The sequence below is a fragment of the Chiloscyllium plagiosum genome, chromosome 9, assembly GCF_004010195.1.
Source record: "Chiloscyllium plagiosum isolate BGI_BamShark_2017 chromosome 9, ASM401019v2, whole genome shotgun sequence".
In the NCBI taxonomy this organism is placed as follows: Eukaryota; Metazoa; Chordata; class Chondrichthyes; order Orectolobiformes; family Hemiscylliidae; genus Chiloscyllium; species Chiloscyllium plagiosum.
Window position 1 is genome coordinate 38,336,430 of NC_057718.1, and position 17,542 is coordinate 38,353,971.

Here is a 17,542-nt window from a genome sequence, read left to right on the forward strand (position 1 = left end):
AGTTAAAGTTCTCAATTGGAGGAACGTTAATTTTAACGGTATTAAGCAAGATCTTTGAAAAGTTGATTGGGAGTGGATGTTTGCAGGTAAAGGGATGGCTAGAAAACGGAAGCCTTCAAAAATGAGATAGAGTCCAGAGGCAGTATATTCCTGTTCGGGGGAAGGGCAAGGCTGGTAGGTGTCCGGAATGCTGGATGACCAGAGAAGTTGAGGTTTTGATTAAAAAAAAGGAAGCATATGTCAGGTATAGACTGGATAGTTCGAGTAAATCCTTAGAGTATAAAGGCAGTAGGAGTATACTCAAGAAGGAAATCAGGAGGGCAGAAAGGGAACAGAAGATAGCTTTGGCAAATAGGGTTAAGGAGAATCCAAATGGTTTTTATAAATACATTCAGGACAAAAGTCAAAACAACAGCAGTTTTAAAAGGGAGAAGAGCAGACAAAGGAAGCACATGGTGAGGGCATTGCAAGAGAGAGAGAGAGAGAAAGAGAGAGAGAACCTGCACAGTTACCGCCTTTGCTGTTTGAATTCTTGTATCGCTGGACATCGGAGTGCATCTGAGAAAAGTAACAAACAGTGAAATCCACAACTAATCTTGGAGGAACTGTTGGGCGAAGTACACAGCACAGAATCAGATATTGATTGTTGTTGTTTCAAGTCTGTACAAGAGAAAGGCTGCAGTAGTGAATACAGTGGGTTCTGTCTTGATTATATGTTTTTGGAGATAAGTCTCTTGATTAAACTTAAAATATAAGCCATAGCTATTAATTTAACCTGGGGCAGTGTTTGTAGAGGAATAAGACGGTGTTATTTTCTTGGTCTGTAGATTGTGAAGGAGCAAAAATGGCCTTTGCAGTGATATGTACTTCTTGTCAGATGTGGGAGTTTAAAGAGAGTTTAAGGGTTACTGTGGATTATATCTGCCATAAATGCTGTTGGATGCGAATCTTATCAGATCGAGTGGATCGGTTGGAGAGACAGATAGAAGCGATGAGGAATTTGCAACAGTAACAGTTTGTGATGGATGGCAGTTATAGCAAGGGGGGAATGTCTCAGACACAGTCACATAGATGGGTTAACTCCAGGAAAGGGAAGAGAGGTAGGCAGCTAGTGCAGGAGTCTTTTATGGATAGACCCATTTCAAACAGGTATTCTGTTTTGGAAAATGTAGGGGGTGATGGATTCTTAAGGGAACGTAGCACGAACATCTAAGTTTCTGGTATTGAGACTGGCTCTAATGCAACGAGGGGTACGTAGCTTCCAAGAGATCAATTGTGTTAGGGGATTCTTTAGTCCGAGGTACAGACGGATGTTTCTGTGGCCAGCAGAGAAAAAGCAGAATGATGTGTTGTTTCCCTGGTGCCAGGATCAAGGATGTCTCCGAGAGGGTGCAGAATGTTCTCACGGGGGAGAGGGGCCAGCAGGAGGTCATTGTCCACATTGGAACCAACGACATAGGAAGGGAAAAGGTTGAGATTCTGAAGGGAGATTACAGAGAGTTAGGCAGAAAGTTAAACTAATATACTGGCAGGGAAATTTGCTGGAGCTGCTCGGGAGGATTTAAACTAGTAAGGGCGGTGAGTGGGACCCAGGGAGATAGTGAGGAAAGAGATCGATCTGAGACGGGTACAGCTGAGAACAGAAGCGAGTCAAACAGTCAGGGCAGGCAGGGACAAGGTAGGACTAATAAACTAAACTGCATTTATTTCAATGCAAGGGGCCTAACAGTGAAGGCAGATGAACTCAGGGCATGTTAAAGAACATGGGACTGGGATATCATAGCAAATACAGAAACATGGCTCAGGGATGGGCAGCATTGGCAGCTTAATGTTCCAGGATACAAATGCTACAGGAAGAATAGAAAGGGAGGCAAGAGAGGAGGGGGAGTGGCATTTTTGATTAGGGATAGTATTACAGCTGTGCTGAGGGAGGATATTCCTGGAAATACATCCAGAGAAGTTATTTGGATGGAACTGAGAAATAAGAAAAGGATGATCACCTTATTGGGATTGTATTATAGACCCCCTAATAGTCAGAGGGAAATTGAGAAACAAACTTGTAAGGAGATCTCAGCTATCTGTAAGAATAATAGGGTAGTTATGGTGGGGATTTTAACTTGGCAAACATCGACTGGGACTGCCATTATGTTAAAGGTTTAGATGGAGAGGAATTTGTTAAGTGTGTACAAGACAATCTTCTGATTCAGTATGTGGATGTATCTACTAGAGAAGGTGCAAAACTTGACCTACTCTTGGGAAATAAGGCAGGGCGGGTGTCTGAGGTGTCAGTGGGGGAGCACTTTGGGGCCAGCGACCATAATTCTATTCGTTTTAAAATTGTGATGGAAAAGGATAGACCAGATCTAAACGTTGAAGTCCTAAATTGGAGAAAGGCCAATTTTGACAGTATTAGGCAAGAACTTTCGAAAGCTGATTGGAGGCAGATGTTCGCAGGTAAAGAGATGGCTGGAAAATGGGAAGCCTTCAGAAATGAGATAAGGATCCAGAGAAAGTATATTCCTGTCAGGGTGAAAGGGAAGGCTGGTAGGTATAGGGAATGCTGGATGACTAAAGAAATTGAGGATTTGGTTAAGAAAAAGAAGGAAGCATATGTCAGGTATAGACAGGATAGATTGAGCGAATCCTTAGAAGACTATAAAGGAATTAGGAGTATACTTAAGAGGGAAATCAGGAGGGCAAAATGAGGACATGAGATAGCTTTGGCAAATAGAATTAAGGAGAGTCCAAAAGGTTTTTACAAATATATTAAGGACAAAAGGGCCCCTCAAAGATCAGCAAGGCAGGCTGTGTGTGGAGCCACAGAAAATGGGGGAGATACTACATGAATATTTTGCATCAGTATTTACTGTGGAAAAGGATTTGGAAGATATAGACTGTAGGGAAATAGATGGTGACATCTTGCAAAATGTCCAGATTACAGAGGAGGAAGTGCTGGATGTCTTGAAACGGTTAAAGGTGGATAGATCCCCAGGACCTGATCAGGTGTACCCGAGAACTCTGTGGGAAGCTAGAGAAGTGATTGCTGGGCCTCTTGCTGAGATATTTGTATCATCGATAGTTACAGGCGAGATGCCGGAAGACTGGAGGTTGGCAAACATGGTGCCACTGTTTAAGAAGGGCGGTAAAGACAAGCCAGGGAACTATAGACCGGTGAGCCTGATCTCAGTGGGAGGCAAGTTGTTGGAGGGAATCCTGAGCGACAGGATGTACATGTATTTGGAAAGGGCAAGGACTGATTAGCGATAGTCAACATGGCTTTGTGCATGGGAAATCATGTCTCACAAACTTGATTGAGTTTTTTGAAGAAGTAACAAAGAAGATTGATGAGGGCAGAGCAGTAGATGTGATTTATATGGACTTAGGAGAACTAGCCATTTGGATACAGAACTGGCTCAAAGGTAGAAGACAGAGGGTGGTGGTGGAGGTTTGTTTTTCAGACTGGAGGCCGTGACCAGTGGAGTACCACAGGGATCAGTGCTGGGTCCTCTACTTTTTGTCATTTACATAAATAATTTGGATGCGAGCATAAGAGGTACAGTTAGTAAGTTTGCAGATGACACCAAAATTGGAGGTGTAGTGGACAGCGAAGAGGGTTACCTCAGATTACAGCAGGATCTGTGCCAATGGGCTGAGAAGTGGCAGATGGAGTTTAATTCGGATAAATGCGCGGTGCTGCATTTTGGGAAAGCAAATCTTAGCAGGACTTATACATTTAATGGTAAGGTCCTAGGGAGTGTTGCTGAACAAAGAGACCTTGAAGTACAGGTTCATAGCTCCTTGAAAGTGGAGTCACAGGTAGATAGGATAGTGAAGAAGGCATTTGGTATGCTTTCGTTTATTGGTCAGAGTATTGAATACAGGAGTTGGGAGGTCATGTTGCGGCTCCACAGGACATTGGTTAGGCCACTGTTGGAGTATTGCATGCAATTCTGGTCTCCTTCCTATTGGAAAGATGTTGTGAAACTTGAAAGATTTACAACGATGTTGCCAGGGTTGGAGGATTTTGAGCTACAGCGAGAGGCTGAACAGGCTGGGGCTGTTTTCCCTGGAGCGTTGGAGGCTGAGAGGTGACCTTATCGAGGTTTACAAAATTATGAGGGGCATGGATAGGATAAATAGATAAAGTATTTTCCCTGTGGTCGAGGAGTCCAGAACTAGAGGGCATAGGTTTAGGGTGAGAGGGAAAAGATATAAAAGAGACCTAAGGGGCAAATTTTGCGGGTGCTGGCAGGTGGAACTAGATTGGGTTGGGATATCTGTCGGCATGGACAGGTTGGACCGAAGGGTCTGTTTCCATGCTGTACATCTCTATGACTCTAAAAGGGTAATTAATTTCCATATTACAGAGGTGGTGGTGCTGCATGTCTTAAAATGCATAAATGTGGATAAATCCGCAGGAGAAAGTGAGGTCTGCAGATGCTGGAGATCAAAGTTGAAACTTTATTGCTGGAACAGCACAGCAGGTCAGGCAGCATCCAGGGAACAGGAGATTCGACGTTTCGGGCACAGGCCCTTCTTCAGGATTCCTGAAGAAGGGCCTGTGCCCGAAACATCGAATCTCCTGTTCCCTGGATGCTGCCTGACCTGCTGTGCTGTTCCAGCAATAAAGTTTCAACATAAATCCGCAGGATCTGATCAGGTGTACCCTAGAACTCCGTGGGAAGCTAGGAAAGTGATTGCTGGGCCACTTGCTGAGATATTTGTATCGTCGATAGTCATGGGCGAGGTCCCGGAAGACTGGACGTTTTGCTAACGTGGTAACACTATTTAAGAAAGGAAGGTGGTAAGGAAATGCCAGGAACTGTAGACTGGTGAGCCTGACTTCGGTGATGGGCAAGTTGTTGGAGGGAATCCTGAGGGACAGGATTTACATGTAATTGGAAAGGCAAATGGTGATTAGAGATAGTCAACATGGCTTTATGTGTGGAAAATCATGTCCCACTAACTCGATTGAGTTTTTGATTAAGTAATGAAGAGGATTAATGAGAGAAGATCGGTGGACATGATCTATATCGACTTCAGTCAGGCATTCAATGAGGTTCCCCATGGGAGACTGGTTAGCAAGGTTAGATCATATGGAATACAGGGAGAACTAGCCATTTGGATACAGAATTAGCTTGAATGTAGAAGACAGAGGGTGGTAGTGGAGGGCTAAATAGACTGGGCCTGATTTCCCTGGAGCGTCAGAGGCTGAGGGGTGACCTTGTGGATGCATGGAAATAATCTATATGCAGTTTAAAATAGAAGCATTTTTTTTCTAGCTGAAGAGAGTTGTCAGGCAGAATCCCTTTACTGTGTTTGCCCTATTTAGTAATTATTCATCCAAATTCTGCCATCCAACCACAGAGCTGAAAAGGTCATTTGGATTTCATACACACTGGCAAACATGTAGCTCCACATCCTCACGACTTTTCTCAGCCCCGGCAGTGTCTCTGATTTGCCAAAATGCTTGTCCACATCGAGAATTGGTTGAACAGATATTTGCTTTAGTTACATTTTGCGAAGATTTAAATTTGTCACTAAATTTGTTCTCTAACTGTTGACTCCCCTCCCGTTCGCTGTAAACTCTGTGGTAAATCAAACTATTCTCAGCTTTTAGCTGTGTTGGTTTATCTTTCCCAAAGTGGTTCCATCACCAAAAACTCTGTACACTTCATATCACTTTATTCTGCTCTGCCTCAATTCCCTATCTCTCTAACATTTTCTGTTCCTACAAATCTCCAAGGTCTGTGCTCTCCTCACATTATGGCTTCTTATGCATATAGCTTTTAGTTTCTTCATTATTGGCAGCCAAGCCTTTAACTGTACTTGCCCTTAGCTCTGAAATTCTGCTGTATAAGTCTCTCAAACTCAGTCTTCTCTTTTACAGCATTCACTAAATCTTGCTTCATTTGCTCTAATATCTTCTGAAGTAGCAGTATCAAATTTCATTTTATCATGTTCCTTAAACTGCATCAGGGCATTTGATGACCTTGAAGGTGCTAGATGCAAGTTTGTACTGAGTTGGTCTGTTCTTCAGTGTTAACTTCCCTGGATGTTTTGATTCTCACCTTCCATCTTCATTAGCTGTGTCAATAGCATGTTTCTGTTCACCCTTGTCGCTGATGTGTGGGTTTGATAGTATAGCACGCTTCACCAGCAGCAGGGAAATCCCAAATGGCTATAATAGTAAGATTACCTCACTGTGGCAGTCTGGACATTTTCCAACTTTCAGTAATCAATCCAGGACAGGTTTCTGAGGGCCAGTGGAAACAGTGGGTGCTTTTGTATTTTATTGTCAGCCATTGACTGGCACCACATTAACTCTGAAACATTCTGCAAGGCTGGATTGAGGATTGGCAACTGCCTGTCAACAAGCAGCAGCTGCTTAGATGCGGAAATCTACGGGCCAATGAAGGCCATCAATCAGAGGCCATCTTGAATTTTTCAGTCAACAGTTGGGTCTCTCACAATGGTGGAAACATAGCAGTGTCTGGAGGTACTCCCTAGCAAAAAACCAGGGACCCAGCATTCCAGGAGATCTTTGATTTTCTTCACTAGCTTGCCTGGCCATGGTTGTGTCCATAGACCATTCACCATGTGCTGTGGTGGACCAGAAGCTATGGCCATTTTTTATGTTAAATGTGTGATGGTGACACCTTCCCTCTCCCTTGCTTGGAGTGGGCAGGCTGAAGCATGCATGTGCTGGAGTTCTCCCATTGGTCCTCACACCTTTAGAGTCATATAGCATGGAAACAGACCCTTCGATCCTATTCATTGATGCTGACCAAGTTTTCCAAACTAAATTAATCCCATTTGCCTACACTTGGACGATATCCTTCTAAACCATTCCTATTCATATACTTATCCAAATGTCTCTTGTAAATACAGGTACAACATTTATCACTTCCTCTAACAATCATTATCTCACTTAGATGTCAAAAATTGTTATTGGGATGAGGTTCCGGCGGAACTCTATAACAAGAGCCTTCCTGCCTGCAGTCCTTTGTTGGATGATGAGTATTAACTCTGACCCACTTATTGGCTAATCCAGGTAAAATCTATGTCAGGCAAATGCTACTGATATGTTCAGAGGGTCAGATCCCACAATTACTCTCAATGATGAGGTCCTGATCCAAAATGGAAAACTCCATCTCCAACTGAACACATTTGATTGTTTTTATTTCATATTAATTTGTTCCCTGAGAACTATAAAATTAATGAGGTACAAAGAATGCTAACATTTTTTACGCTGCCGGTTTTCAAACTTAGAAAACCTTAAAAAATCTACTTTCACGTGTTCTTACATATTAGAAACGTCAGTAGGTATTATATATTTTCTATATTCCTGTGTCTCAGTGCAAGTATTCACTTCCTTGGTTGGTCGCTGACTAATCAGCTTCTCAGTTATTCATTTCTGACTATTTGTGGGCATGTTAATGGTGCAAAATTCTTGTGTACTTTATCTTTTTTTTTGAGTTGCTCAGATTGGAATTTACCATTTTTTTTTTGACTGGTGAATATTGTTCTTGAAGTCTCCTTGCTTTCCAGTAAAGCTGCATTGTTAATGTCAGTTCATCAATGTTCATTAGAAAACAGCAAACTTAAACACAGCTGAATTTTGACAACCCACCTGTCAAATTATACAGCTCAACATTTGTGCTTAGTTGCTATGATCTTGATTCTAATGAGGTGGAGTGCATTTTCTGTTTATGTTACTTGGATAGTGGCAAACTTAAGGTCTGAATAATTTTTCCAATCAAGCCTCCATTCAGTAACATGGTTTAGCAGGTAGCTCACCAACCAGGAAGGGATCTGGAGAGGAGGAGATCTAGCAGGTCTTCTGGGAAACTGCCAACAGTGAAGCATTTGGAGGTGTTACTGGAAATCTGCCAAAATATAGGGTAATGCTCCTCCTTGTTGTGTAAACATTTCCCCACCCACAACCAAAATTTTAATGGTCATTTTCTAACCAGCCAAACCAGTAGTCCCTCTTTTGTTTTCTGATCTGCTTTACCAATGGAAGATCAAAATTACACCTGCATCAAAGTAAATTGTAGGATCCTAATTTTTATATTGTAACTAAGACACTAATGAGGACTTTAAGATTTTTTTCAAAAGCAAATGCTCATTGTCCGTTTTAAAGGATGAACTTCATCTACTTCCATATGATGTATCTGGATCCCTTTTCTCTTCAGAAGGTAACTTAATTGTTTATGTACCATCCACTCAGGTTGACTTGCTTGAAAATATGTAATGTAAGAAATCAATGAAACATTCATTCAGTGTCCATCCTGGATTTGGTGTTAGCCCTCACAGATGACCCATAATGGATAATAATTGCATCTCTAATTGTTCCCCTCTTCACTCACTTCAGACAGGTCTCAAATAATAACTGTTGCTCTTAATGATGTTCTGATGAAGATATTTTCTGCATACAGTCACCCTACAGTCATTTCAAGTTTGATACAGCTGTTGCAGATTTTTTTAAGCAGTGAAGATTATGATGAGGCTGTGATCTGGTCTATGTTGAATCTTCTTTAACATATTTGAACATGGGAACAGAAGTGGCCTATTTTGCCCCTTTATATCTTTCCAATCAGTGAACTAAATCATGGTTGATTTGTATCTCATGTGCATTTACTTGCCTTTTCTCCACATTTCCCAGTCCTTTATATGGTAAGAAATTTATTGATGGTGATCTTTCAGCATTTATGTGCATGAACACCAAATCTATTTCCATCTACTGCATTTCCTTGTCTCACCATGTAAACAAAAAAAATCTAAGATTTCTCTTTGGTATATTTAACGTCAATGATTTCACATAACTCACATTGAATTCCATCGACTCTTACTAACTTATTTAATCCATCCAAGGTGTTTTGGAACTTGCTGCTTTCAACTTCACCATTACGTCACCTGTAAATTTGGATAAACAACTTTATTTCTATAGCAATCTGAATGATTTGATTGAATTCATTTTGTGATTAGAACATGCATTTCTTAAAACTTCAACTTAATTACTTCAAAGTATTTTGGACAAGAAAAGAAACCTTTTTTGTTAACTTTAATTTTATGTTATGAATCTTTTGTTCACAACAGTAGAAAATTAACATCCATTCAATAACAAGTCGAAGTGATTAGAATTGTGCAAGGTACAGCAGGTAGATAAAATATTGATCCTAGCAACAAACATACTCTTGAGTTTGTACTTACTGTTCTTATTATTGTAGGTAAATAACCGCAAGCTACCTTTAATTTGACTACCTATTTAAAAAAAACTCTTAATTAAATACTGAAACAATTATTTAAACTTTATTGCATGTAGCAACCAAAATAAGACCCTTCAAGTAAATGAGTTAAGCCTCCCAACTCAACTTGGCTATTACCCAATTAATGGTGGAATTTAGCTACTAGTCCAACCAACAATGTCTGTCTCTGATATCCAGGGTTTGATCCTTGTGCACTGTTGTTCTCTGAAGATCTGCTGATGAAGACTTCTCATGTTAATATCACTTCTCATGTTAGCATCTTATACATTTTCTTGTCCTTAAGGTCTGTGGCATGATTTTATTGATTACCCTTTAGAGTCTTCATCCATAATTTTTGGTTACTCTTTTGGAGCCCTTGAGTTTGCAGCTTGCTTTCTTATTAGAAGTAACTCCTCTGTTCCTTGTTACATTTGGTCATAACTGTCTGTGTGAAGACCCAGCCTGTCTTGCCGTAAACTCCTTAAATTCTTTAGCATTTGGCCTTGTTTGGCTTTGGCATAAGGCAGCCATTTATTAAGTATGTGTCAAAACAGTTTGGTTCATGTCGCCTTGATGACTCTTTTTCCCAGACATGACTAAGTGCTGTATTCCTGTATAAATTTGTCCTTATCCCTAATAGTCCAGGCAGAATTATTGCTGCTGCTTTCAATCTATGAACAGTTATTAAAGTTCTGAACTTTACATTATCACTTTCTAAAACAGTTAAACTTTATTTGTTATTTTACTGCATTGTACTGGGGGTTTCCTAAATTGATGTACTGTAATTCTTGAATACAGTGTCTCATACCTTGACATTTTAGTTTTCTTTATGCTTTAAAAAAACTTAAATACATTTATGATTTTTCCATTCCAGCTGTCTGTGAACTCATTTTTCTCCTTCTCTTTAAATAATTTACTTGATTTACTTTGAATTCATTGTGTTGAATTACATTTCCTAGTTCATCCACTAGCTAAGTGAATAATTTTATTCATTCTAATTATCTTGTAATTTCAGTCTTGCCCAATGACCAATGTTCATGATGTGTATCGGGATCTGAGAAATTTTGCTTTGTCGCAGAATGGTGGCAGCAAGAGACCAGCTGCTTTAGTTGCTTTTAGTAGCTAACAATGGGCTGCAAGTAATTAATATGCTGTCTACCCTGTGTCACCTGGTGGTTTCTTTGTATGAGACAGCAAAGGTTTAGGTGACAATTTTTATTGGAGCCTCAGTTTTATAGTCAAGCATTGGGTACAAAAGCAAGGATGATATCATTGGTTATTTCCAGCTGGCATATTGAGTCCAATTTGGACACCAAACTTTAAGAAAGATACTGTGACTTTGGAAAGGGTCCAAAGGAGATTTACCAGAAAGAATACACGAGACATAGGACTTAGAACATATAGAACATTACAGCGCAGTAAGGCCCTTTGGCCCTCAATGTTGTGCCGACCTGTGGAACCAATCTGAAGCTTATCTATGCTACACTATTCCAGTTTCATCCATATGTTTATCCATTTAAATGCCCTTAAAGTTGGCAAGTCTCCTACTGTTGCAAGTAGGATATTCCTCGCTCCTCGTATTCTCTGAGTAAAGAAATTACCTCTGTCAATATCTGCACTATATCTACCATCCCTTGATTTAAAGCCATTTCCCCTTGTGCTAGCCAACACCGTCTGAGGACAAAGGCTCTCGCTGTCCACCCTATCTAACCCTCTGATTTTCTTTAATGTCTCAATGAAGTCACCTCTCAACCTCCTCCTTTCTAATGAAAACAGCCTCAAGTCCCTCAGCCTTTCCTCATAAGACCTTCCCTCCATACCAGGCAACATCCTAGTAAATCTCCACTGAACCCTTTCCAAAGCTTTCACATCCTCCTATCATGCCCTATCATGCAGTGACCAGAACTGTATGCAATACTCCCAAGTGTGGCCACACCAGAGTTTCATACAGTTGCAGCATGACCTTGTGGCTCTGAAACTCAGTCTCTCTACCAATAAAAGCTAATACATTGTATTCCTTCTTAACAACTCTATCAACCTGGGTGGCAACTTTCAGAGATCTATGGATATGGACACCAAGATTTGTTTGCTCATCGACACTACCAAGAATCTTACCATTAGCCCAAGCTCCACATTTATCGCTGGAAATTCTGATTCCAGACTCATCAGAAATGCAGTGTGTATCTGAAATGAACACAGTTTTCCCTAGTTCGGGGTACTGGGAGAGGTCATGGCAATCCTTTTTTGCAGGAGTGTGCTGAGTCCACAATTTAAACACCCAGCGGTACAGACAGACCCTGACATTTGCTGTGAAAGGCTAAGTATGTAAGTGAAGTTGGGGGGGGAGGGGAGGTTAGGTGTAATTGGTTCAGGAGCTAGAGTGTCACATGGGAGGGTGGAGTTGAGCAATGCTAGGGTTGTGGAGTTAGTGGCTGGGGGTTTTGGGGCTAGTGGGAGGGTTTCAGAAAATGTCAGGGTTGGTGGAAAGGAATATTAGGCACGTATCAGCCCAAACTGACTATTCAAATGGTATTGGGTTGGGGTCCTCATTGTCTAACATTTCATGGGCAACTGTTAACTGTACAGAATTACAACATTCAAAAGTTCCAACTTTAGTGGATCCTTTAGAACGATTCCAGATAATGGTCTCCCATCAGAGTCTTCAATTCCCTCGGCGATTTCTACAGAGTCTGCTATGTCCAGGTTTCCACAGGGTCCTGACATGCAACTCCCTCCTGTGCTGTTCCAACAAGTTCCTGGGTGCTAGAATTGTTCCTTTCTTACTGACGTGATGCAGAAAAGTATTTATATTTTCACTGTAATTCCCTAGTTGCACAATTCACTACAATCTGTTGCAGTAGGTACCCTGTGCAGCAGATATTTGACCCTTTTGAATGATTGGATCTAGCCCAGTTGAAGAGACCCTGTCCTAAACACATGCAGGTTCACTTCCCAGGCAGAGTCACTGTGCATAGATATCACGTGGGGACCCTTAGGATTTCACCTGCAAGCCCTGAGTACAATTCTTAGTGTCCCACTGTGCAGCCCACAGTGAGCCCCACAATTGCTCCTTCCCTGGTTTTGTATTTCCCATTGGGGAAACATTGAGGCCTGGATATTCTACAGAAGCTGAGCTGTAGGGCTGGGCCATGAATCTCGTGACGCTGTGGCTGGACCACTGACCTCACAATGGGAGATGACCCTCACCCAGCTCGAGCTGAGGACTCAGCAACAGCCAATAGGATTTCAACCTGAGCACGGCTGCTTAAAGAGAACGGAGAGGAAATCACATCAAATTGTTCATATGTTGAGAGCACTGGGGATAGAAATTGAAATGCTCACATATGCACACAGACAGGTTGGGTTTCAGTGACTGCAGTGATGCCAGTTGTCTTCTCCCACTTGAACTGAACTGACTGGTCCAAAATAGAATCTCCTGTAGACTCCATTTACTTTGTGAGATTGGAGCAAGTGAAATTACTCCCTTTACAGAAGAAAAAGTTTAAGGAGACATTTAATGGAGTGTTTAAAATCCTGAAAGGTTTTAATAGAATAAAAAAAAACTGCTCTGAATGGTAGAGGGTTGATAATCAGTAGTAATGAAAACAAAGTGCTGCAAGTACTTAGCATGTCGTCTGTGGGGAGGGAAACTCTATATTTCAGGTTTGTGACTTCACATCAAAAGTTCATTAACCTTGTGTTTCTTTTTTTCCAAAATGGCTGCTTTACTTGTTAAAAGTTTCCAGCATTTTTTGATTTTATTTCAGATTTCCAGCATCTGCATTATTTTGGGAATATACTTATGACACATTTATGCTACATATTCTGGGATGTTGGGGTTGGTTATGATTCCCAGGATACACACTCCTCTACCATCTACACACTACCATCTAATCTGAGTCTACATTCTGAAAACTTTTGGTTCGTTGATGGGATTTATATATTTATACACTTTATCGTTAAAATATATCAAAACATGAAATTTTCTGTGGCCTTCATAGCATGTCAGACTTTCCATCCAGTATAGTTTGGCCAAATATTATTGTTGGAATAGCAAGCAATATACCGATTCAACATAAAAATAGTCCAACTCATTTCTAGTATTAAAGCATTGTCAAAAAAAACAAACATTTCCACGGATAGTTTAGAATAGTCATAACCATTGCTTTTGATCAAGGTTGATGAATTGTGCAAGGACTGTATGCAAGCAATGAAAGGATTGGACTTGTGTGTTGGCGTGCTGAAACAAAAGTGTCAACAACTAGCAAAGTCCAGGTTTGATTTCCTCACACATGTTTCTGTTATGTTGCAGCAGGAAAGCCCATGGACATTGAGAATAGGGAAATTAAAATAAAGGAAGTTGTTGGCCTCAGTCAGGCATTTCCAAGTGACTGGATGAAAAACAGCCTGGCAGAGGTTTGAGTCCCTGCTCTTTTGACAGCCTGTCTGCAGTTTTGATTGCTAATGTTATGTTACCATAAAGAGAATAAAACCGGAGAGTGGAAATACAATGGGTAAGAAATTTCAAACCAAAAAAGAATTCTAAGTGGCCTTTGACTTTGCTAAAAATTCTATCCTTTTCTTAGGTTCTGACAAATGGACAACAGCAGAACGGAAACTATTCAACAAAGCTTTGAGTATACATAACAAGGACTTCTTCTTGGTTCAGAAAATGGTAAGAGAACTTTTCCAGAGACAGTCCAGTACTGTATTTAATAAGAATATATTGTGGTTTAACACTTAAGAATCAATTACAAAAATAGCTTCCAGCCAAAAGTGCTAAAGTGGGATATTTTGTGATGCATGTTGTTATTTCGACTGATTTTTTTCCCTGCATACTTCAACTTTCTCTTGTTGCCATAGACGGCAGGAGATGTGATCTGATAATAGTACAATTAGGGCATTGAGGTATCTGAAATATTTAGTGAGCAGCAGGGCCATCTGTGGATCACCTGAAACAAAATGATTTCAGGACTGAGAAACATGCTAGAATAGCTGAGGAGGAAGAAGAATTAGAATAAAATTAGTAGGAAAAAAAGATAGGATTTAGTGAGAGGAAAAGGAAAGAAAAAAATGATCTATTGAAATCTCTAACACTTGATTATGTGCAGTTTTGGAACAATATATTGGCCTTAAAGAGAGTGCAGTACAGATTTTCAAGATACCTGGACTCCAAGGTATACATTAGCAGGAGAAATTATATAAACCAGGGTTGTATTCCCCAGAATTTAGAATTATAAAGGGTGATTCAAGCTTTGAAGATATTAAGGGGAACAGTTAGGTGTTAGGGAAAGTATTTGCCACAGTTAAGGAGTCCAGGACTAGGGAATGCAGCCTCGCCTTTCAGAAATGAGTCTTCAGCAGTTCTACATGTGAAACATGGTGGAAATTAGATCACTCTGTAGGTCAGTTGTTTACTTAAGTAAGACTTTTTTTTATCAAATATATTTTTGGGATATTTGGCTAGGCAAGTACATGATATTTAGCCATGGATCAGTCACAATCTCATTGAATGCAGGTTCAAAAAGCGAAATGATCTACTCATGTTCCTACGCTTTTATTCAGTTTGAAATTGAATAGTTTCAATTGTTCACCCAGAAAGATTGATTGGACATTGCACCAAGAAATATCTCACTAAAAAAGATACTAGTGTTGTTAAGTTTCAGTTGTACCCTCCTTCAGCAAGTTTAATGAGCAATTTTGTGCAAATCCAGTGAATTCAGGGAAAAAAAGACTGCGCATTTGCAAAGCAATGAGCAAAATGGTGTGAAGCAATTAGCAAATTCTGGAGACCTGGGCCTCTTAACCCTTGAACTGAAGTGTTTGGTGCATTGATAAGCACAGCATGTGCTGTTAATTTTGGCAGTAATATTTCATTTCTTGAATTTCATTGTTTAAAAATTGGACTTATTGCTAATCAGATATCCTGTGATGTTCACGATATTGATATTTTATGGTGCATAAAGAAATAACTCATTGTTCATTCTAGTTCTGCAAGTAATTGTGGATAGGTTGGAAGTAAGATATTATGATAGTTGGCTTTTTTAAAGTCAATCTCTTGGTAACTTTTTCTTTTCTTACATTTTTGTTTTAAGACTAAATGTGTTCTGGCTAAATCTTATATTTATGAGAGATGTTCGAGTGCTGTCACTCCCCTGTTGTCACTGAAAATGGACACTGCGCCCAGAGAAATTGCTTGACTTGCCATCACTGGTGATGAATTTATTTTTAAACCTCAGCTGTCTTCTGGAGCACAAATTGGAGATGCACATTCATGGTGGGAGAGATAAGAGTTTAACCTGACTCCATTTCAAGAAAAGTTCAAGTGGCAGCCCACAACTCTGAACTGATTTGACTTTTATCATGAGCTGTTTACATAATGGTCTCTTGCTTTTTTAATAGCAATCTTACAACATATCTTTGAGTATTTATTCCAAGTTTTATAGTATTTGGGTAACTGTTATCCTACATTTTATTTCACAGGATCACACATCAGCTGCTTAGTGCTTCAGTTTGTTGTATGACTATTCCTTAAACATTTGCTGTATTAATGGTCATTAGCACCACATGATGTTGCTTCACAGACATAGTTCTATTTGGAGATGGGAGTTGGTTAGTTCAGTTGGTTGGACAGCTGGTTTTCAATGCAGCGTAACACTAACAGCGCAAGTTTAATTCCTGGACTGGCTGAGATTACCATGAAAGAGCTCCCTTTCAATCTTACCCTTCACCTTGGCATGGTGACTGCCACCAGTCATCTCTCTAGGCTGCGCTCTCTAGAGACAAAGGTCCAGTAGGACTATGGCAACTTTTGCCTTACCTCTAAGTTTAAAGAACTGACAATATAATAGGAATAATTTTCTCAGCAACCATCAGCTGGGGCAGAATTCACATCTCTGTTCTTGTTCTCGGACAAAACTAAGTCCCAGAAATATGCATTTCGTTAGTCTGAAGTAAGTTTCTCTTGTTTAATTTTTCCTCTTCTCTACTTGTGATCTTCTTTCCGACCTGACTCATGACAGATACTTCAATTAGTAGGACGAGTGAGACAAGTTGTATGCTAGTGGTTAGGACAAGGAAAGGTAAAAAAATGATTACAAACTGGTGGAGAGTCGAATATCCTGCGGGGCTAGGTGAAGAACTGTGTCATGGATGCTTGAACAAGGTTGGAGACTTGCTTTCTTCCTTTTGGAAAAAAAGTTAATTCCTCTATTGAAATTGATGTTTGAAAATCATTTGGGTGGGGAGATTGAGGAAGGAGATGCAAAGATGAGCAGGATGAGCAAAGATATAGCAAAAAAACAAACCTCCTTAAAGGAATTTAAGAAAAACATGAACTCGTGAATTCAAATCTGATGAAACTGGAGAGGTATCAGGCACTAAATAAATGCTACAGAATTGATGATGGTAGGGATAAATGAATTTGTTATAGCCTCACGTTATGATGAAAAATGCACATTGTATTTAAAATTAACAAAAGATTAAGTTAAGTTTATCAGTGATTATGTCATCTAGATGTCAAAAGGGCTACTGATTTTGCCAGCTACAAGTATGGTGGCTTTAGAGTATCAAAGCTGTTTTTCATAAGTAATGTATATGCAATAGACATATGTATGAGCTAGATAACCTACATGTCAAAGGATGTTACAAACTTGTTGAAACCAGGTTAAAAACCAAGCATCACAGCCAAATTGCCTTAGTAAAGTTTCAAATTGCAGAAGTTTCACATGGATATATGCCACAGACAGATGTTGATGGATGAATGTGGGTCAGACTCCAAGTGAAAATAACTAATACTATCAGCCAGCTGATTGAAAAGAAACCACAAAACATCTGGTTAGGAATGAATAAATGCTGTTGGAGTGTTAGCAGGCAAACATGGTCAATCATTTCTTTGCTGGCATATATGAAACTGTTAACTGTGAACTATCCAACCATTTTGAATTAGATTGGGCATCACTGGCTGGGTCAGCATTTAGTTAACTTTCAGAAGGTAGTGGTGGTGGTGAGCTACCTTCTTGAATAACCGTAATTATCTTTGTTATCCTAAAAATATAATTGACCTCCTTTCAATTCCTGTTGTTTTCTTTACTGCATGCAAAACCAAATATTGTTGCAACTTCTTGAAAAAGATGTCTTAAAATCAAACCTATAAATTGTCTTTAGACCCATGGAAGCTCCAGATTTTTGCTTGACGTTAATATAACAAGTGTGATAATAATCTTTGTAAGATTTTCAGCCAGAAGCAAAAGTAGTATTGTGTCTGTCACGGCACGGAGACAAAAAGCCAA

The 17,542-nt window shown here is 39.9% G+C and overlaps 1 protein-coding gene across 8 annotated transcripts in view; it reads left to right on the forward strand.

Moving 5' to 3' along the window:
* Positions 1-17,542, forward strand: part of LOC122552789 (transcriptional-regulating factor 1) — a 290,789-nt gene that overhangs the window by 243,244 nt on the left and 30,003 nt on the right. For all 8 annotated transcript variants that reach the window (XM_043695723.1, XM_043695728.1, XM_043695722.1 and 5 more), the window contains one exon: positions 13,838-13,926. In XM_043695723.1, the coding sequence (XP_043551658.1) occupies positions 13,838-13,926 (89 nt within the window). The remainder of the gene's footprint in view (positions 1-13,837; positions 13,927-17,542) is intronic.